Source organism: Thermobia domestica, chromosome 14 (genome assembly GCF_964235325.1).
Source record: "Thermobia domestica chromosome 14, izTheDome1.hap1.1, whole genome shotgun sequence".
Classification (NCBI taxonomy): domain Eukaryota; kingdom Metazoa; phylum Arthropoda; class Insecta; order Zygentoma; family Lepismatidae; genus Thermobia; species Thermobia domestica.
In genome coordinates this window covers 14167252-14190955 of record NC_137467.1, presented here as the reverse complement: position 1 = coordinate 14190955, position 23704 = coordinate 14167252, and the positions used below count along the sequence as shown (strand labels likewise).

Here is a 23704-nt window from a genome sequence, read left to right as displayed (position 1 = left end):
ATGTTTGTCCCCATCCTTTGGACAATGAGATCTCGAAAACCACAAGTGCTAGAAACGTGCTGTTTTCACTGGTCGATTCCAAATTTTCTGTAGGTTGTCCAGTTCTTATTCAAATCTTTGAAAACCGCGTCGTTATTGTTTAACATTTTAGGGTCCGTTTTGAGTCTATAAGATTAACAGTGTTGCAGGCCGAAACTACGGTTAGGCAACCAGTAGAGAAGTTGCGTATGGCGGGTTGAGAGACATTGCAGGCGCATTACTTAAATCTGAATGGCAAAACCTATTGTATGCTTGTAACTTCAAAGGCCTTACGAGATGCAGCGAGGCGTATTCGGACGGATATGGATTTATTAGAGAGAGAGAGAGAAAAAATCTACTTGATATCGTGTTGCTTCAACAACTTTGCTACAAACTTATCTCCGACAACTCCAACATCTATACATAGCAATTCACTTCCTTTGTGAATCTTCTATCCTTTACTTGTGTGAGTAAGGAGACCTGCACAGTGGCAAGGAGATTCATGGTTATAACAGAACCATGCACTTTATAGACAGCGCAAGTTCAGCTACTTATTCTTAAAATGTTACATAAATCACTTCCACGAGAATATCCACAAAGGGTAGATTACTCTTGGGATGATTGTATACTTTTGGACAATTTTGAAAGAAGAAGAAAAAAACATTCGATTTTGTTCTTATTTTATAAACAAACATTCATCCTAACATATGACAAACTTTTTTTTTTCGGTCAAGTTTTTCTAAAAATGCCTCAGAATTTTGTTTGTATTTCACAAGAGACTGTTTCGTTAATAATTACAGCACTACAGGATTTTTTTTTTCAATGAAATAAAATTTTGGAGTTTTACGTCCCACGATAATGCCGGGTAGACTAAAGGAGACGATGATGTAAAATGAATGAAATGGTGGAATGAACAAAGTGGGAGGAAACGGGAGAACCCCGAGGAAAACGGTGTTCGTTCACCACAAAATTTACTTGGCGCGATTTCGGATCGAACCAGGAACCCCATGCACCAGAGGTGAACGCTCTACCACTGAGCCACCGCGACCTCACTACATTATTTAGTTTAAGGAATTGGAGCAAGAAAGTTTACTGCGGTGGCATATACTTTTTATTTTAATGTCAATTTAGAATATCGTTGAACACTTGTTTAGTTAATTTTCTCCAACGAAACTAATCTATACTCTAAGGAAACGAATATAGAAATTCGGGGCACTCGGTTTCCTGAAAATGCACGTACGGAATTTATTTCCTTTTCTAAAAAGTGAATAGTTAAAATGTTTATTTGATTATTATTCTCAAATTCTGTGGTAGATTTATTTGTGATCCTCCTCCTAAACTTCTTTAATTCCTCTAATAAAATATTCAAAATCTCTGTCCTAATTTTGAATATGCCCAGTGTTTGAGATCCCTGAAATTTTCCCAGTCTCTCTAAGATGTTGCTTAATTTACCTGGATGAAGATTACAAAGGACTAGAAGATTATTAATTTGATTTTCTACTTCAGGGTGAAGTATGCCACGACCAAAAATTTTAGGAATGAAAAAAAAAAAAAAAAAAAAAAATCAAAAGATTGCGATCTTGACCAATAATTAGTTTTTTGATCAGGGACCACAAAATTTTTAAACGGCCCCTAAATCGAGTTTTCATATTTTGTACGGAATAAGCATATACTGAGTTAAGTGATAAAAAAATATATACTTAAGTATTGAAATCATCGGCTTCTAAATAAAAATATCAAAATACGCAAAAGGTTCGCTGAGTTTATTTAAATTTTATTTTATCTTTTTCAATACGCAATTATGTATAATAATTCATTCTGGATAAAGGTAGTTATACGTATACAGAATGGGATTATAAATTCATGACCAATTCGCAAATAAAAAAAACTGAGCCTCGGAAAGTTATGTTCGTGTGTAACAAGCTTTACTTACCAAAAATTGTGGTAGCTGGTAACACTGGAATAATAAGACATTAAACAAAAAGCGTATTATCAATGGCGGTTAGTAATGGTGCATGAGTATTGCTTTTAAGTGATCTAAAAAATAAGTATTCTACACTAATTTAGGATCAAAACAAGGTATATTCGTACTTACCTGTACACGTAGATGAAGACATTAACGCATACAGGAGAAGATGATCACTATGATACTCGCAGAAGATATAGGGGATCGAAATACATAAGGAAAGAAAGAAACCACCACGCAACAAAAAAGTAAAAACTTTATTCAATCATTTACGCATACTTGCTTAAGATGCAATCTGTAAAATTTTATGCCAGTTAAATAATAGACGATACTGTGTTATTGAGTGCTTCGCTTTTATTTACTACTAGCAAATGACCCTATGTGGTACTGCCTGATATACGAGGGGTTTAGATAAGTTTCCGTCCTAACACAGTAATTGAACTCATATTTACAATATAGTCTTATGTAACTATATTTTAGAGGATGCTTTGCAACAAAGGAAAAAAAAAAAAGTTGCAGGTTTGAAGTAATCATGGCGGAGCACATTGTGACGTTTAACAAATGAGAGAAGAAAGTAATCAAATACCTTTTCTCGAACAATATGAGAGCAGAGGAAATTTTTGATGACAAACAATTGCCAGTGACAATCCTTCATATAATACAGGGTGTCTACTAAAATTCCAAAATGAAATTTCATGATCTTTTATTTACCAAACCATAAAATTTCGTAACAGGCACAAGTTCGAATTTGAGTGCGAATTAGACCGAATTTTCAAGCATGCGATAGAAGTGTGCTTTGCTTGCGATTTGGTAGCGTCTAAAACTGACCATAAGCATTGTTTGTGCTGAATTTTGACGTTTTATAGAACAAAATTTTGCAGTCTGTACTTATATTTGTACAGATTGAAAAGAAAGAAAAAAAAAATCGTGACCCAAAAACTAAATTTCTTGACTTTCATGACCATTTTCTCATTTCATGACTTTCGTGACCGATATACACCCTATAATAGCACAGTGAACTTGTCGGTAGCAGAGTTCAGGAGGGGCACGAGGAGCATCAAAGATTAAGAAAAGTGTGGAAGACCCAAAACTGTAATGACCGTAGAAACTGAGGATCGTGTGCATGACATGATCCTTGAAGACAGGCGAACTCGTCTGTCACATACTGCAGAGACCCTAGGGATCAGTGTGGAGCGTCTGCACTACACCGTGCATGGAGAACTTGCTATGAAAAAATTGTCGACAAAGTAGGTGCCCGAACTCTTCACAGTTGATCAGAAGTTGACAAGATAGAACTGGGCACAGTGTGTGCTGCGCCGTTTATCAGTGATTGCTTCCACCTTTATTAAACAAATTGTTACTGTTGACGAAACACAATACGTGTATGATCCCGAGACCAAAACTCAGTCTATGCAGTAGTGCCACAGTGGGACACCAAGGCAGAGAAAAATCCGCTGGAAAGTGATGGGTCATTTTTTGGGATTATGAGGGGGTAATAGTGAGTGAATATCTGGAAAAAGGCACTATACTAAATGCTGAAAGTTACGTGAACTTGCTGGAAAAATTGCATACCGCATTGAAGGAAAAGAGCCGAGGAAAACTGTCCAAACGCATCACCTCGGAAGACAATGCTCTTGCCACAAAGCAGCCAATGCAATGCACAAACTGTGTGAACCAAAGTTCAATATCATTCACCATCCCCCTATTCTCCAGATATGCCCCCCCCCCAGACTATTATCTTTTCCCAAAAGATACATCTGAAAGGAACTGAATTTAAAGAGACTAATGACGTCATAACAGCTGCAGAGGTATGGTTTGCAGCACAAGACAAAATGTTTTATTATCATGGGCTAGAATTGCTGTAGGATTGTTTGCATTAAGAGGCCTCATCCCGGCGAAATTAAAATACCGCTAATTTTACAGTAATTATGTGATATCTTCAAATAGATAAAAGATAATCAAAATGTGGAACAAGAGCGCCCTAGAAAATATCATTTTACATGAGATACCGTTATCACGACTCACTATTTCCACCCATTTTGAAAATCGGCATTTATTTTCGCGTTTCTAAACGGGTGAAAACGGAAAGCGACTAGATGACTAGGTCGACCAAAAACAGCAACTTCACCTGAAGTCGTGGAAATTGTACAAAAATTAGTAATGTCCTACCGACGAAAAAAAAAAAAAAAAAAAAAAAAAGAGAGAGAGAGAGAGAGGAAATAAGGATTGATGTTCACAGTGTTTGGGATATTCTACACCAACGCCTTCACTTCACAAAGGTCTGTTCCAGATGGGTTCCTCACAATTTGAACGTTTTTCAGAAGCAAGCTCGGGTGCAAATGTGTCAGGAAAATTTGGATTTTATGGAAGGGGATAACTACTACTACCAGCATGTAGTGACAGGGGATGAAACGTGGACTCACTGGTATAACCCAGAATCTAAACAAGAGTTCATGCAGTGAAAGCATCAGGGGTCACCAATTAAAGCAAAGACACACACACACAAATCAGGGCAAAGAAATTGGCTAACAAGGTTATGGTAACTGTTTTCTGGGACAGGGAAGGAATTCTTTTGCTTGAAGCTATACCATACTATCACAGGGAATACTTATCAAAAAACACTTGAAAATTTACGCCGAACACTTCAGAATAAACGACGCGCAGCTACATCGTCGAATTTTGCTTCTTCATGACAATGCGTCTGGATACACATCCCATTTTGCGAAGGCTGCTATCCAAATTCTCTGAGGTAGGGAACAGAATAGGGAATGACAACTTTTCCACCCACCCTACAGTCCTGACCTAGCCCCAAGTGATTATTATCTGTTTCGTCATTTGAAAAATTACCTGAGGGCATAGCAATTTTCAAGCGACAAGCAGGTAATGAATTTAGTTCTATGATTGTAAGGAGAAATCTTTTTATGTTAAAGGCATTGAGTCACTTGGAAGAAAATGGAGACGATATGTAGAACTGGAAGGTGATTTCATTGAAAAATAGTGTTTTTTACTCAGCTCATTGGTTTTCTTGTTAGCACGCCACAGACGACTTTCCCAACACTTATCGTATAGGAACAAGGAGGTGCAAGAGAAAGTAATTTTGTTTCAAAAACATTCATTCAGATTATTAAAATGTAGTTAATTACCCAACCGGGAATTTCCCTTCTACATCCCACTGAAGAAAGAAAAAAATTAATGTTCAAAGCTTTCAACGATGTGAAATAAACAGCACATCAGTGAATGAATCAAGTATTATTTTACGTAAATACACAAGCTCATTTCAGGTTTATGGTAACGAGTTTGGCGCCCTTACCATCTTAAGAAATACAGCGACACCATCAACGGCTGTGCTCTGTGTCTGTTCACGCTGCATTTTAGTTCTCACTGAAGATTGTTGAAGCACAGTGTAATCAAGTTTGTTCCGTTCCCCTTGACACGAGACTTCCCAAAAATCGGCGATCGTGAGCAGTTGTCGACGGCCCACGGCTCGTTTCACCAATGGGAACCACCGCCCCAGAAAAGAATGCATCAGCGGATTCCAGATTTCACAGGAATGTCTGTTAAAGGGATTGTATGAATCTCAGTTTCATCTGGCATTTGCTCCATGTACACTCATGTTCAAATGATTGTCGCATATTTGTAACTGTCTTCTTGTAAGAATATAATTTGATAATGATTTTGCAGGGTACTTTTAATACTGATACTACGTATATAATCGGGAAATGTGTATTTGTGGTAAATTTCATAGGAAAAGAATTATAAATACGAAAATTAGAACGAGTAAAACAAAATGTTGCTAAATGAACAAGAAACTTTTATTTTAGTTTTATTGTTCTTATTTAGTGCTCTTTTGACATGAAATTTGCCACACACATGTCTCTGCCGATTATACATATACTATCATTATAAGAAATACAGGGCGAATTCGTTATCAAATTATATTCCTACAACAGCATATTTATACACATGTGACAATAATTTTGGACATGAGTGTACATCACGTTGACTTCGCCATATGACTTGACGCCTTGTCCTGGTGAACAACGCTAGACGTGACGCCGCTATACAGGGATGGCATATCATGGCAGCATAGTGGCTGCAAAATGTTCGTCTGGTAATAAAAACTGCATTCCGCTTTAGCTGTTTTGTCCACTTTGGATAGCCTAAGGTAGCCATTATATCAGGACTTCCACCACATCATGTACCCAGTCGGAATAAGCTCTGGAATCATGAGGTCGATAGAAGATGGCTTTTTTATTATTATTATTATTATTATTTTATCACATTCCGACAGGTATCAGATCCCTCGTCCAGAATCACTACTTGTCTACTGCAGAATGGCATTCACAAAATTTTAATTGTTCACCTTCCTTCTATGGTATGTGAGAGATGAAGCATATGAATTCGAACGTTATATTTCTGTAGGAGATGTAAATCTTGCGCAATTATGCGCTTTACGATCGCGGTAAAACGTTGCAATGCCCTTACTACATCCACATCAAAATCTGAATCACATAAAAAAAGATTCTCGTTCTCTCTTACAATTTTTGTTCTGATACCTATCAACAGATGGACATAGTCGTTCTATAATTCTTGAAGTGCAAATGAATTATTACATTGATGGAATAAGAAGGTGCGCTGAAACGGAAAAGCTCAGAAAAAGCCTATTGTCACTATGCTGTCTACTCTAAACTTACATGATCTGGGGCCGAACTAAGGACCCTTTGCACTAGGAGTAACAGCTTTCCTGTAAGCCCTTTTTAAATGTCGTTTTTACAAAATATCGCATGTTTAAAATGAAATGGAAAAATATGTAGAAGAAAACTCCACTATATATCTTTTGCTGTGAGTAATAGCCGTTTTGCTTTTATTACATGGAATTTTTCAGTTTAACGTACCACAATTATGCCCATTAGGCTAAGGGAGACGGATAATTAAGGCAAGTGAATGATGACGGAAGAATCGGTGGAGTGAGACTGTGGGAGGAAACAAGAGTACCCCGAGAAAACTCACGGACACCATGTTGTCTACCACAAACTTACTTGGCCACGAAACGAACTAGGGACCCCACGCACTAGAGGTAAGAACTTACCACTAAGCCACCTGCTCTTCTCGTATGTTAAAAAAAATAAAATAAAATAAAAAATACGTATACATTGCTGAAATACCTCGATAGAATAACTGCTTACAAGTATGAAGAATATAACGCACAGAAATTGTTCTTGACGCGTAGTATGACATCTGTCCAGCAAACAGGGCAATGGAGTCCAGTTCTCTTAATTTTGTAAACAACTAACGCTTCTATATTATAAGAGAACACAATAAAAATTGGAAATAACCGAGAAATTTTCTTTAGTCTAGAATTAAATTAAAACACACTACAGTTTTAAATATTGGAGAATATTAATTACAACTATTAATAATGAATCTCTCTCTTACCTGGTGAGCAGTATTGCAGTTAGGGCACAGGAAATTAGCACAGTCTGAACACCTAGCCACTGCTTTTTCTTTAGTTTTGCAACTAGTACAAAGGACCGCCATGGTCTCAATTGCAGACATATCAAGAATGTTACTTAATACATAATCACATGGCAGAGAGGCAGCTCCCTTTGTTCCTACCTGTAGACATCACAAACAAATCGATCGTAAGAAAATAAGCTTACTTGTAACTTTTTTTTTATTAGAAGTGCAATGTATTATTATTATTATTATTATTATACACAGAGTCCGTTAAAAGTATATATACACACAATTTAATATGTATGTTCTGTTTTCGAAGTTGAACTGAATTATTATTAATATTGCAATATGTAGCATATATATACAGTGAAACCTTTCTATGTTGGACACCATCGGTTCCATCGAAAAGTGGGCAACTTAGACAGGTGGCCAACTTACAGAAAATAAGTGTGATTTGTGTATTTTTAGAATAGGAGTTCTAGTATTACTTGATTGTAAAATTTTAATAAGCAGTGGCACGACAGCTACTTATAAATAATGTATATAGAGTAATTTTAAAAATATACAGTACTAGAAAATATTACTATTGTATCCAAGAGCGCCGATTTCTCTGTAAATTTGGGGGGGGGGGTGCATTCAGATGCAGAAGGTATATATATATATGAAGATTTTAAGACAAATTACACTCAAATTATACCAAATATTGTATACTCATAAATAAAATAAAGGCCACATGGGCTTTGGGGAGCCCGTTCCTCCCTGGATACCTATCTCTTGCTGAAAACTAATCTGGTACATTGTATTATTCGGATTGAAAACACAATAACACAAACAACCATGAAATAGAAGCGTATATACGCAGTAATTGAAATCGATATAGTACACTGAGGTATTCAGATTGAAAACAAGAAAAGCTGTTATAAATTAAGAAATTCATATGCAATTTATATGACTTCTTTTCAGTCGTTACTGAATGGTGGTTCATTCTAGACATATTTGTTTTATTGTTTTTGGCAGATATGCACATTCTAATATTGTAATTAACTACCTATTGTTAATGAGCTAGAAATGTTTCCCTCGGAGCAAAAGATGTTTTGAGAAAATCTTGAGGGAATTCATATCTCAAAAGCTCCACTATCTTTTGACAAGCCGACAGGTGCCAATAGTTGACAATTGAGATGATTGGTTTTAACCTTGAGAATTTTCCGGAATTACTAAAGCTCCCCACTGATGAGACGAGTTGATATAGCTAATGGTTTTACCAAAACAGACAGGGTAAACAAATACGTACAACCATTTCCTGAATTCCTGTACGTGCTTTTTCTTATTCACATCTTCCTTCACCACCTCTTTATGAGGGTAGTGTTCTGGCCATTGACCTCCAAGAACAAATCGTGCGAATCTATGTTTCTTTGTGTCCAGTCACAAATACAGAACATCTGCCTCTCATATGGGAATTTGAAAGAGTTAAGAAAAATAACAAAACTGTATTTTTCGTGGCCAAGATACGCAGGTAAATTTATCATTACCATCATAGGGTAAACATTGCTTCAGTGTGGCCAACTTCCAAGATACACAGGTGGCCAACTTATATAGTAGTAACTAACGAATGTCTTATGGGAAAATGCAGGTTCAAGACGAACTAGACCAAGATAAGCAGATGGCCAACTTAGAGAGGTGGCCAAGTTGTCAGGTTTCACTGTATAACAACACCGACAACGTTTGGGTGATGATTCCTGACACCAAGGTAGGACAAACTATGGGACCTACCATGGGCGCCCGAAGAAAATTTTCTAGGAGGGGCTCAAATCCCTGGTTGCTATATTACTTTTGGTATTTTTTATTTGTATTAACAAATTTAATACATTTTCGTGAGCCAGGGAAGGGAGGCTCGGGCCCAACCTGGCTTTCCCTTCGGGCGCCCATGAACCTACCGTAGTCGGGTCAAGACTTCACTTAGGAACTAATATGTAACCTATCCAAAAATCCATATTTCGAATCCTAAAGTACTCACGCAACAATTTTTATAGAGGGGGTTTGGCTACGGACATATAATTTGAAGTACTCACCCGCTTCCTCTATAAAAATGGTTGCGGAAGTACCCCAGGATTCTAAAACATTGATATTTGGATAGGGGACATATTAGTTTCTAAGTGAAATCTTGATCCGACTACGCTGTGTCCTATAATATTGAAGCTATGGACCTTTAAAGTTCATTTCTTCATGTTTTCGGCAGCCTATAACTCCGAAAGGAAACATTTGTGCATCCAGGTTGGTCTATACTTTTTGTCTTATCTTGGTGTCAGGAATCACCTCCCAAACGTTGTCGGTGTTGTTTTGAAACACCCTGTACATGTACAAACAACCTCTAACACTCAAGTTTGGTGAAGGAAGTCGTTGCGCTCAATTTGGCAACACTGGCGGAACGAGCCGCCGTGCACAAGTAGTGACATGTGTCGACAGTAATAAGCCGACGTTGTTTAGTTGAGTCAGCAGTGTCCTGTGTGGCACATGTTTTACCAGCTCATTAGAGCGTCCAGTTTACTGTGACTTAACCTGCTGAATAAGGCCACAGGAAAAATGGCCAAAACAGCACAGATGCAATTAACAGAGCACTAGTGTGCGCTCTTATCTTTTTAATAATTTAATTACCAAGCGTTTAAACATTGACATTTTTTAGTTTCTTTGAAAGGATTAAGATGAAAAACGTAAAAATCTTAAAAGTCAACGTTTTTCAATTCAATGTCTGATCAATTATAGGAGCCGAATTGGTTGCTGGCATGACCTTAGTAAAGTAATCATCATAAATCACAAGGAAAATTTTTATGTTAGGTAAGATTTGTGGTAATAAAAGAACTAATTAATGTTAAACAACATACAGTAACATTTAATCGAAGCCAGAGAGTGTTATTAAATAGAAAACGAAATCTTTATAACAATATAATGCATATAAGAGTGTACAGGTTTGAAGAAGAGTTATTATACAAGGAAATAGCTGCTACACGAACCGCGTAATTTTTCAGAGTATTTAGGGCAAACGATATATTGTGAGAAACAATCCTATATTGCAACATATTTGGTAAAATTTTATTTTAGAAAAAATGAACTTCAGAGCAGTGGTTCTCAACCTTTTTTGACTGACTGCACACATTACTCAACGTTCAGGACATCGCAACACATTTGTTCGATATTTTATTATTATTATTAATAATAATAATAATAATATCTATTATAATAGTGAAACCAATTAGTTTTTATAATGACTCTATATAGCACTGAGCATTATTGCTGCCGCTGAAGATGTTTGTCTCAATTTTTACTACTTATTATGAAACACTTCATTATTTTTAAATTCTAAAATTTTGCGACACACCTTAGGGGAGCACGTGACACACCAGTGTGTCGCGACACATCGGCTAAGAACCACTGTTTTAAAGCATGTCACGAATTGTAGATTTGAGATTTGTTAATTCTTAACAAAACTATGCCAAACTATCTGTATTAAAAAATGAGATGCTACTAGTTACGATGGGGCCATGCAACTTAGAAGATGAAGTGACGACGATGAATCGTCATGACAAACGAAGACTGGAAACAGACTCAAACCACCCTATTTAGAAAAGTATGATGTGGAAGATGGCCTTAAGTATAGTTTAGCTGAGGTACTGATCACTTCAGCTCTGTGCTCGTGGTGATTTCGTGGCACAGAACACACTACATACTGTACGAAAATATTTACTGATTACTACGTATAATACGCAGATAAGTTATTTTTAGCATGTGATGTAAGTAACAATTGTGAATCTTTATTGGAATAAGTATGTTATACTGTTGAAAGTTATCATTGTATAGATATAATTATGCACGATTCTAATAAGGTGTTCTTTGGGTGATCAGAATAAACTATCTTCCCGACCAGAAGCCATCTGTCAGTTTTCTCCGTTTGCATAAAGGAATATTTCCATTCTCCGTTTAAAACGAAAAGTTATTATATGATTTACCTTCGTTTCTTGTTCACAGTCAGGACATGTTATTATACTTCCACGTTTTCCTGTATCGCCCGCTTCATTGATTAGCAACTTATCAAGGCAGGCTTCACAGTACACATGTAGGCAGGACAGGACACGTGGATTACTATATTTGTTGCTGCAATAGAAACAATACAAAATTCAATTAATACAATGATATTAAAGGAATCCAACAAAATAGTGCACAATTTTCTTTATGTACATTACAGGCTTACCAATGCTAATGAATATATATATATACATACATATACAGTGGAGTCTCGTTAATTCGAACTTGGATAATTCGAACAGAAGTCCATTCCCCTTGAAAACTGTATTGAAAACAATAGTAAAAAATCGTGGATAAATCGAACTTTTGAACCTAAGTTTTGGATAATTCGAAGTAAATACAGTTGAAAATTTTTAATGTTGAAAAGATGTAAACAGAGAAATACAGTTTTAACGTGTTTTCAGTTATCCAGATGCAGCCATAGGGAAGAGTAATACAAAAGATAAATAGAAAATCTATGTAATGATAAAGATGAAGACGAGTTGGGGAAGAAGTAAAGATAGAGAACGTGTGCCAATCTCATCTTCTTTCAGAATTATTTGAAAATTTAAGATGAATTATTGATAAAGTCAACCAAATATTATTAATACCGTATTCCACGCAATGCATGAAATTCAAGATTTATTGACAGCACAGAAACAATCAAATTTAAGCAAATGAGGTTTACGACTTCTTAAAATTCAGAACAGAATATTCAAATTGTTACTAGTGTTTAATTGTTTGGGCTATTCAATGTATGTTGTAGTGTTGTACGTAAATACATTTTCCATTGTACACGTAGTTCGAATTATGTGGAGTCAATGTCGTTTGTTAGTTTGCGATATTCGATCAAGTAAATAACAAGCTGCTTTAAAGGTAAAGTCTACACCATATGAATATGTTTTTGAAGCGCAGTACTTTGGTTTGTTTGTTGTTATATATGTGAAAATGAATGTTGTTGGATAATTCGAAGTTTTTTCGTGTCCCCTTGGACTTCGAATTAAAGAGTCCACTATATATATATATATATATATATATAGGAAATCAGAAGAAAAATATAGGTTGTTTCGAGGAGCTGTGGAAGCAGAACATTTCAATTATCGAATAGGCAGAAATAAAATTTAAAAAAAAAAAAAAATCACATGAAAATTACACCAATTGTTGTATGAACATACATTTTATGCTAAATATAACTAAATAGGTAATTATCTGTCTGCAAAATTTTATTCGAGTTTCTTAGTGTTTTCGTATGTAGCTCACCAGTACTAAGCAACGACCATAAGGAAAGTGTAAAAAGGATCTGCACCAGAAAATCAGTGTTTGTAAGTATACGTCTCCAAGATAGAATATACAGATATGTTTGTATTCAGAAAACTAAACTTATATTGTAATATACACAACTAATAATTTGTTATTTCATATATGAAAATAAGAAAGAAGAGCATTCTTATGAGTTATATAGCCTGCAGATAAAAGTAGCGTGTCACCCAATTTGAAATTTTGGTACCGTGGGCACTTAAAAAAAAAAAAAAAAGCCCAATTCGCTACTTGTAGCTCAACTGGCAATTCTGCTCTCTAGTGGCTAAATGGTAAAGTGTAAACAATAGTGAGAAATATTCCCTGGTCAGGATTCGATTCACGGTGGAAGCTGATCTGGTTTGGATCCTTCAACTGTAGATCTATACATTGTTCGGCGTAAGCTCTAAACTGCGATAAACAAAGCCACGTGAAACTAAATCTCGCTGATTTGTTGTTGTCCTACTGACGCTTGTACTCCTCCGAAAAATAGTTCATGTGATTGCATTATTACTTTTACTATGAAGCTTCATACAAAACAGCTATATTATTATAAATTACAAAAAAAAAATATAATACGGATTATCTAATAATACTGCAATCGAGTGTAGCTAATGAAACAATAGAAATAAACACTAAGCATGCGCACTAATTATGGCGCCAACTCAACTGTGGACGGGTGTTCTGCTTTTAAAGTCTGAAAGATAACTGGCATAAATCCCGGTTCCGCGAGTGTTGTGGTGAAACACCAACAAGGCAAACCTTTACTCACTACTGTAAGCAACAATTGTTTACGAGCGAAATTCAAATACTTTTTTTTTTTTTTTTTTTTTAATCTTTCGAGTTTCTTTTCTGCTGCTGCTGTAAGTATCTGGACAACACGAGACAGTATTGTCAAAATGCATGTGCACAATTTGCTCCTCCCCGTGGGAAGTGGGAGTGATACATCATTAGCCAATCGTATTTGTGACAAGCGGAAGGATACAAATATTTTGTTTATCGGAGTTTAGAGCTTACGCTGAACAATGTTTAGGTCTCGTGTTGATTGAATTCTAAACTTTTTTTTTTTTTAATCCTCTAAAAACAAAACTTTTATAGTTCACTATCATAATTCAAGCAACTTGCCTTTGACCTGAATTGAAAGTCTGTACATCCACTGGAAATCGAATCTTAATCACGTTAATCAAAAACACACATGACAATAACCATTCATCTACACGAAAGTACATTTTGAAACTAACAAAATTATATTTAAAACTGGCTCCTAGAATATATAAGTATTAACGATTTTTAAGTATCATTCGGAAAAGCAATGAGTTTCCAGCAACATCAACAACTAACTCAAAAAAGAATTTTAACAAAATGTTTTACCTGCATAAGTTGCAAACATGTTCCTGTTCTGCAGAGGGACTAGATTCTTCCAAGGGACCTGGACTCGGTCCCTTCAAACCATCTCCATACATTTCTGTCTCTTCACTAGAGGCCATACTTTGATAACGCAGTTGTGTTTGAAGTTACTGTTGTTTGTATTACTTTAAGTCACAATTTCAGTCTCAAATAACCGTGATTTGATCTAGAAGAAAGAAAGAAAAAAATGTACAATTACACAGTAGTTACGATGGTGTTCCTTTACATGCTTGTAATTGGATCCGCATAATTTTTAAACGTTATCTTTTATTTACTTAATCTAGTATATAATGTACCGACCAATATACGATGTTCCCCCATAACTTCCTCAGCAGATTTGGTCAACTTCCCCATTTTAGAATTTCACCTTGCACTATCTTCTGTGAACAAGAAACAATGAGATCAAATAATAATAATAATAATAATAATAAAATGAGTCAAATTAAATAGTTTAAAGTTCCATGGTGATGCCCTTGAGGCAAAGGAGACGAATGATTTATGACAATCAATTATTGTAAAATTAAATCTTTGCGCTTTTTCACCGGGAATCAAACCCAATCACACGCGTTAACCACTAAACCAGTAGGGAAACCTATCTTCCTAAAAGCTTCTACATTAATAGCTACTTTAAAGAAAGAAAGAAAAAAAATGGGAGGAAGAATTCTGGTGCAAAGAAGTCATATTACCATATTAGTATGAGTAGATTTACTTTATTAAGAGTGTTTTACTATTATTATTCTGGAATGCGAGAAATAAGATATCAACGATACGCTCACCCCTCGGATGACTATCAGTATTATGTTATATACGATTACAGTAGTAGTATAAAAAATTCCTAACACTTTACTGTCTGTCTTGCGTATAGTCTCTAAATTCAACTGTAGATACAAATCAGCATAAATATACTTGGATACAATTGAAATATATAAAAAATCCTATTTAAAAATTAAATTAAATTGAATCTCTTAATAATAAAAAAAAAATCTCATCTGAGTAGAGAATTTTTTTCTAACTTCCCTCCTCCTGGTCTATACTGACATGCGCAGAACCTTCGTCCTTCCAGGTTTAATCTGGAGAATATGGTTACGCAATTAGTGTTGGAAATCGTATAGTCACACTCTTACAAACACAATCAACGAAGATGTTCCATTCTCATTTTAAAAGTGAAATAAAATTACTTTATTGGACTGATAGAATGCAGAGCTCATAAAAAACATAGGGATGTACCGATACCACTTTTTCACCGATACCGATACTTTTAGACACATTTTTTAAATATATTATCAGGGATTTTTAGAATAATGAATTGATCAACATTGTAATAGGATATATTAATATCAGGGTTGGCAAAAACCATGGTTTTTATTAAAAAAAAACAAATAAACCGGTTTTTTTGGTTTAAATCAGGTTTTTTTTGGTTTAAACCAGGTTTTTATGGTTTAAATAATTTGCTTTATATATTCATATCATATATGGACAGAAATAAGTTTGTTTCGCCTTGATGTTATTATGCAACAACCGGGTTATGCTGGAAGGGGTCACATAAGCTTAGAGCGGAATAAAAACCGCTTCTCGAGTTACATCCGAGAGAAATTGTCCTCCATTTGAACTCGGAACCAGGACTAATTGGCCACAAATGCGATACGTCTGCCGACTCACTCATGAAGGAATCCTGATTTTAAAAAAATACGTTGTACTGATCTTTACATGCTTCTTAATATAACTGTCAAGAATCATTTCAGAAGGACAAAAAGATAAACAGTTGCACAAGTGAAACCATTACACAGAATTACATATGAACAATTTCAAAGTACTACGGAGTACAGAAGAACTAATTTAGTTCAAGTTAGTTAACAACGACTTTTATTGGTCCAAATTAAAGAAATACACCGACTTAATCTGCATATCAATAAGAAAAGTGAATAAAGATACGAATTATTTGAGTCCACTTTGGCTCAGAGTCATTTATACATAAAAAGATACCAAAGATACTTATTTCACTAAATGCCTCTCGTGGGGTATGTATGACCCCCCCCCCCCACACACACACAAAAAGTACGGCATTTTCGATGTATTTTATCAATAGTAAACATTGAAACGAAACAATATTTAGAATTTTTCTTCGATTGCAATTACATAACAATAATAACAACTACAAAAAAAATCACAAAATAAACATTTATAAACTTATATAAAAAAGTTGCTTTTGTAGTATAATCTTTTGGAGTAATGAATGGGGGATTTAGGTCTGAATATAATACGAATAATATACGGGAGTGAAACGTGATAACCCACAAATGTGTGTTCATCAAGATTTTACATACACTTACACTTTTACGAACATTTTTTTGTTGTTTGGTTTAAACCAGCCAACCCTGATTAATATAAGGCCAAAATTTGACATACAAAGACAAAAAGCAGAATTTGATTTAGGTTTCACACAAAAAAATCTATTTGCTCTACATTTAATCCAGTTCACGTAAAATGAACTAAAAAACAACAAATACTTTTGTAAACTTAATTCTAAGAGTCAGTGATTGATATTTTGAGTGATAATGTATTTTGATAGTTAATGCAAACGGATACTACCATTACAAATTTTTATTGTTTACAAAATTATGCGTGCCGAACCAGTGTTGCTGTCCTGTGTATATCATAAGAAAAAATAAGAGAGTTACTTAAGCGAAGTCGATAACGATAAAACTATTTATTAACTTTAGAACAATTTGTTTTTAACCAGTAAGTAGGAGATAAGAATGACAGAATGAGTGTTTTGAGGATTTCTTCTCTAGCATTTTCTTCTGAATCGAAATCTCGGTTTCGTTTGGGATTCCAATTACGGATCTGCTATCCTGAGCATAGGCGCCCGAAGAGGGTGGGCAGGACGGAACCCCTCCCCTGGCTCACGAAAATTTATACATAATATAGCAAACCACGTATATTAAATACCAGATGTAATATAGCAACCATGGAATGGGCCCACCCTAGAAAATTTTCTTCGGGCACCCATGATCCTAACTGACGACCTTTGGATTTTCTTCACCACTATTTTGGCATCGAGTGGCTAAAAGTATCAGCTGAGTATGAGTAGTGCAAATCAAAGGCGTACACATGCATAAAGAAATCGATTGTACAATTGATAGTAATTATATCAACTTTAAGTCTAAAAGAAACCAATGAAATGTGTGTCACTATAATATTAAACAAATTGAAAATGGTTTGGAAAATGTATCGGTAAATATTGGTGTCCCTTTGTCGATACCGATACTCCCAAAAATGGCCGATATCAACGATACCGATCGGTACATCCCTAAAAAAATAAACTAATGTTGAACTCACTTTTCTATGTCAGTGTCAATAAATGGATACTGAAGGTCAAAAAGTTAACTATGTTTTATTTATTCATTTATTTGAAAGATTCTAGCTCAGGTAAGCCTTTAAAAGCTTATGGCAGGGCACGAAATTTGAGATCTGAACTAGCAAGCGTATCAGAGTTTGGCCGCTACTTTTTTAAATAAATAAATATATCACCAAACTGCCAAATGCGTACCACAAACTAGAACATTTAGTTGCCAATGGACACCGAAAATTTCACACTGTGGTTTAAATATATATGCACAAATTTAAAATAACTTTGTCCTTGATCCGAATTTTGTAACCAAAGAAACAATAGGATGCCACATATTGCGGGACTGCACCTCAGGGCATCAAGTGGGTTCTTTTTAGAGTAAATTGAAGGCCAGAGCGCAAAAATTTCAAAGTCAGACGCACTCGCCAATCCAAAAATGATGGTTACCAGCATTTCTCGCGTACAAATTATGAGTGGTCCCCTCCTCCCCTCCCCGGCCTTTGGTTTGACAAAGATAGAGTTTACATCAAGGCATAAAATTTCAAAACCAGACAATCAAATTCAGGATAATCAATTTGAATCGGACCTAAAATATTCTACCTTAAAACTTCAAGTTTGTGTATTCTCCCTTTCTGCAGTGAAGTACCAGTTGGCGATTGCAGTTTTCGGATCAGAGTCCTTAAGTGAAGGGTCATTGATGGAAATTGTCAGCAAATCATTCAGTGTGTCAGTCTTCAGCGAATTCCTGTAGGCAGTCTTAACTCTGTTGAGTCTGCTGAAGCCTCTCTCACATGAAGCAGTACTCACAGGTAAAACTGCACAAAATGTGACAATTGGAAGCAAATTTGGGAATATCTTAAGTTTCCACTATAAACCTTTTTCAGTGTCTGATTCAACGTCAATGAAGAAAACAAAAGTTTATGATCTGCCCACTCTGAGAGTGAGAAAAGAGGGGCGAATTACAACGTTATGAAGACTTCACTTCACTTTTCCGTTGCAAAGATCATATTCCGAGCTTTCACTCAGTGACAATTTATTTTCGTGCGAAACAGAAACTGCGCAGCTCTGTGAGTTTAGGCAGAAACCATTCCTACTGAACACTAGTCACCAGCTCTAAATTTCTAGGCAATGTTTAAGTCTATGAATCAACATAAAATTTTTTTAACAGATGGAAAGGAGGATAAGGACAACACAATCTTTGAAACGTATACTGAAAAGTTAATAACACAGGTGCTTACATGAGTTTAACATTGGTTTCTTTTTATTATTTGATAATGATGTAACTAGAACTGAAATCTTTAAATGTTTTGTGTTTATGCCCTATAACCTAAATGAAACTCAGCGAAGGAAACGTGGAATACTGAAAAAACCCCGAATACGACGCTGCTCATCACTTAGTCTCCTGGTCTTGAGATCAAATCAGGGACCGTTCGCAACAGAGATGCCCGCACTGATTTGTGCCCATGATAAATTATTCAATACCACTATTACCTGCACCTATCCAAAGAGAGAAACATACTTCGACATGGCCGCGCGTATAATAGACAAAGAACAACAAATTCCCGACTAAGTAAAATAAACAATTGAAAATTCATCTATACGCAAAAGATTAGATAGCGATTAAAGCAAATTCAACTGGAAAACCTATCCAAGAGCTACACACTGTGTGCCACACTAGGCTAACAGATGAGAAAACTCTTTTTCAAACAATACAAGCCTCCACTGAACATCACCAATTCCTGAATAACCATTAATACTACGATCGCCATCTCTAGAAAGACCATCCTACTTTACGGAGAACTGGTCACATTATTACTTACATAGCCTGCTATAGAAAAATATTAATCACAGACATATTTATATATATAAAAATCGGGTTACCGTTTACATTACACGCTGCGGTTCGTCTTGTATACGCATCGGAAAGTACGACTGATTTGCGATAGATAGTGTTATTGTATCTGAAATTGAGGGAAAAACATCCATCAACCTGTGCTCAGTCGTCACTACAAGCTAGTATTGAATCTAGCGTCAGTAAAGATGGGTATACACTTTAAAAAGATTTGTTTGTTTTATCGTTTTCAAATACGACTACTTGTTCTCATGTTAAAAGCGGTGACAGTGTTGTTTATTCAGATATCAACTGGAAGGAGCAATGTACAGTTTACCCAAAAAATCTTCAAACACTTCGCGTATATACTGTCTTAACATATAGTATCTTCAAACTACCAAGAAAAAAATCATGGTAATAGTATACAAGAGGACCTCATTATGTCCAGTGCACGTGCATACTTCCTACTGTTGCACTACGTATGAAAATGATTTTATTACATGTAGAAGTGGTAATAGAACACGCAAGAGACCCAGATCATGTTGTATTCACACTCCAATATGAAGTGTGAATACAACATGATCTGGGTCTCTTGCGTGTTCTATTACTACTTCTACATGTAATAAAATCATTTTTATACATAGTGCAACAGTAAGAAGCATCCACGTGCACGTGACATGCGATATGTGTTTCAAATGCCCCACATATACTCATACAAAATGTACAAGGGCACATTATTATTCTTCGCATACCATATAAAAAAACACATTCTTAGAAGAACATCTGTAAGTACAAGGGCCATTTTAAGAATGCAATAAAAATTAGGGAGGGAGTACCAAGCGAAAAAGCGCACATATAGCCCGAAGTACAAGGGCTATATTATTGTTAATCACGAAATATAAAGGTCTGGAAAAGTTAATGCCTACAATGACCTACTGAGCAACATGGAAGTGCTTACCGCCAACGTGCTGAAATTTTAATACATTAAACTATCAATCAACACAAAAAAATCACTTATTATCTCCAATACAAGATTTTAAAGCACAAATATAAAAAAAGATTAAGATCGCACATTTACTTCACGATCCACGCACTTTACTTACTTACACGTACAAATATCACCATTTTCATCTTCTTTCTACCGTACTGCCACCTGCAGAACACAAAGCACAAGCTCCGTCAATATAGGCAGAACAAAAAAAAAAAAAAAAAAAAAAGCACCCCCATGTAGGCGGAACCTCTGTCTAGAACTGCAGGACGTTATACGGCCCGCAAGAAAATCCCGAAAATGCAAATTAACAATAAGCGAAAGTTAAAAAAACGAGAGCTCACAAAAACCTCTACGGAATGAGCCCAAACCTTCACTAAACAACCCTTCAAAAACCGGTAATCAATCACGGTAGATCTGCTACTACTGCATACAACTCTCAAACAGTTGAAGAGAGTTCACCGTGCATCAAAATAAACAAGTTGTACGATCCCAAAAGTGAAATACATACGTTGTTCTTTATATTCGTACCACCACAAAAGTGAACGACACTCGCTTTTTTACCCCATTTTTAAGTTCCTAGATGTTCAGTGAATAATCTGTAAAAGACTGCACTTCGTGCGTCCTCGGGAAGTAACGAGGCACTGTCGTATACTATATCCAAAATCATAGCATATTTGTTTATGTAAGCTCAAAGAAGTTTATCTGCCGTAACATTACCAGAACTCTACAATATACATAATTTAATGCAATACTTAGTGTAAAACAAGCTGCTACTCACATAGGCCAAAATTATTGAGTTAAGTTAACTAACTAAACTAACTAACTCTACGGCCTATGGAACCCGGAGGTTCAACGCCGCGTTCACAAAAGCTCTCCACTGACTTCTATCTTTAGCTAACTGCATCCAGTTTCTACTTTGTATTCCTATCTCTGCAAGATCCATCTTAATATTGTCCTCCCATCTGCGCCTAGGTCTTCCTAATGGTCGTTTTCCGATTGGTCTTCCAGTCAAGACTTTGAAAGCGTTTCTACTTTCTTCCATTCTAGCTACATGACCTGCCCACCTAAGCCTCCTAGACTTGACGACCCTAACAATGTTGGGTAAACCGTATAAATTATGTAGTTCCTCGTTATGAAGTTTCCACCATTCCCCATTCCCGTTCCTCTGGGGTCCGAATATTCGTCTCAGGATTTTGTTCTCAAATACTCTCAGTCTATGTTCTTCCCTCAGTGTAAGCGACCATGTTTCGCATGAGTTAAGTGTAATCACATTAAATTAATTCGTTTTGGAGATTTCTATCGTCCTATCGACCACGTATGACCCGGCAGGACTGCAATTGACCGGCAAACGATCCCAGCACTGTGCTTTGCCCAGTTAAGCCAATAATCAAGGCGAAAGTGAAATACTATACAACGATATTAATTATCTCTATGAATTGGCTTGCTTGTGTTTGAACTGGTTTCACGTTCTACTAAGGTGAATACTGTGGTTATATTAACACACTACACAGCATGCTATATTGATACCACTACAAACATTTTTTTTTTTTTCTTCAACAATTTTCGTGTTAGACCAGTAAGTTCCTGCTGTTCTTACATCTATTTACACTAGTGTCTACATAACGGTCTTTAGGGAAGTAACAAAAATGAATGCTTCTGATTCTTTGCATTACAATTATAAAACTTATCTGCTCAAGTGAGGCAGTTAATCAGGATCTTATCAAGACCTTATTTATTTTTTAAAGTGAAGATTGCGAATGAAATTAGATCTGTGGCAACTGACGATAAGGGATTACGGCGGACGGAGAGGGGAGACAAGGTAAGTACAAACATAATTTACACTGCTAACCTAACCCTACCTAACCAAAATTGCGCAATATATTTTTTTTTAAAAGAAAGTATTTTTTCTGGGTAAAAATTGCTGCCCTCAGGCACATATATGCCACCTAACCTAACCTAACCTAGACAATATAGTTCTAATCTGGAATAATAGTTCACAAACAACCTCTGATCAATAAATACGGTGGATGAATTGTTGATGTGACATGTGAAGATTATTATTGTTGATGTGCTGGACGGCCAGCTCAGTGGAGCCAGAGGTATTTATCACCGTTCACGAAGCTATGTGGTTGTTCATACGTGTAGTTTATATGTACGCGTTATGGAACTGAGGTGAAGCAGCTACCGATGAAATGTATAATGTCCAATATGAAATTCTGCTTCAAAGTTGTTGTAAGTTCCATTACCCCTCTACCCACCACGTCTGGACTCCGTCAACTATTTCCTTTTCCCCCGCATGAAGAAACACTTAAGTACAGTTTTCAGACATTGCTGACGTCCAACGAAATGTCAACGCTGAACTCAAGCGCATTCCACAAGCGGTGCAGTAGTAGTTCGGGCGCACAACATTTTGGAAGGTTTACCGTGGTAAAACTCAATACATTGCATTAAAAGACATGTTTATAACTAATTTTTGTAGGCGAAAGAATTAAATACAAAGTAATACAGCTGTGAAAGTTGGCTCTATTAGACACCATTTTCCACCGGTGACATATTTCTGCAGAGTGTACAGGACCTATATTTTGTGTTTACAAGCACACCGCTATTAGTATGAAACCATGACAAATGCTATGCAAACTTGTATGATTGCCAAAACCCACTTCTTTCCACTGCAATCGCTTGTGTGCATATCCACCACCCGTCACGCGCATGCACCCTTGCGGACCCACCAGCTTCGCCCCGCCCTGACGCGGTTAGAAAGCACTTCTTTAGCGTCACTTAGCACAAGTTGGTTTGTTTTCTCTGCACTCTAGGTTTTATGTTACACATCCGGAAGCCGTACTTATACGCAAATCGTGAAAGAACTGTAATTTTTCAACAATTACTCCTGGAGGATCCCTTGAATTTTATTTATGCCAAGTGAGATATTCCTCATGTAGCCCAGTGGAAATCTAATGTTATTTCCGAAGAGGAATACATACAAACAACAGTAACAGTTTAGAGATGGGGAGTCAAAACTGGCAAAAAAGCATAATTTACAGAAGAGAGTTGATACAAAACCTAACCTAATCTATTGTATTGAACCATCAAACGACCGAATCTGAGTACAATATCGCAAAAAGTAAGTGAAAAAGATGACCTCCCATTACTATACAAAGGCATAAGTAAACAAACCATATGGGAATATTACCTGTAACATGCCTGATAATGTCCCAAGACGTAATAAAAAGTGAGTACTTTGAACCATATAATACTTTAATAACGAAGCCATGGTGAAATGAATTTGAATGTTAATGCAGTACGAGTGCGTTAAGTCATGATCATAACGACAAA

At 36.0% G+C, this 23704-nt stretch overlaps 1 protein-coding gene across 7 annotated transcripts in view; it reads right to left on the bottom strand.

Moving 5' to 3' along the window:
• The window catches only part of mei-P26 (E3 ubiquitin-protein ligase meiotic P26), a 165698-nt gene that overhangs the window by 92973 nt on the left and 49021 nt on the right, over positions 1–23704 (bottom strand). For all 7 annotated transcript variants that reach the window (XM_081737712.1, XM_081737716.1, XM_081737718.1 and 4 more), the window contains exons 2-4: positions 14165–14366; positions 11443–11587; positions 7421–7600 (exon numbers count right to left, since the gene is read on the bottom strand). In XM_081737712.1, coding sequence (XP_081593838.1) covers positions 7421–7600; positions 11443–11587; positions 14165–14280 — 441 coding nt within the window. In that variant the 5' untranslated portion in view covers positions 14281–14366. The remainder of the gene's footprint in view (positions 1–7420; positions 7601–11442; positions 11588–14164; positions 14367–23704) is intronic.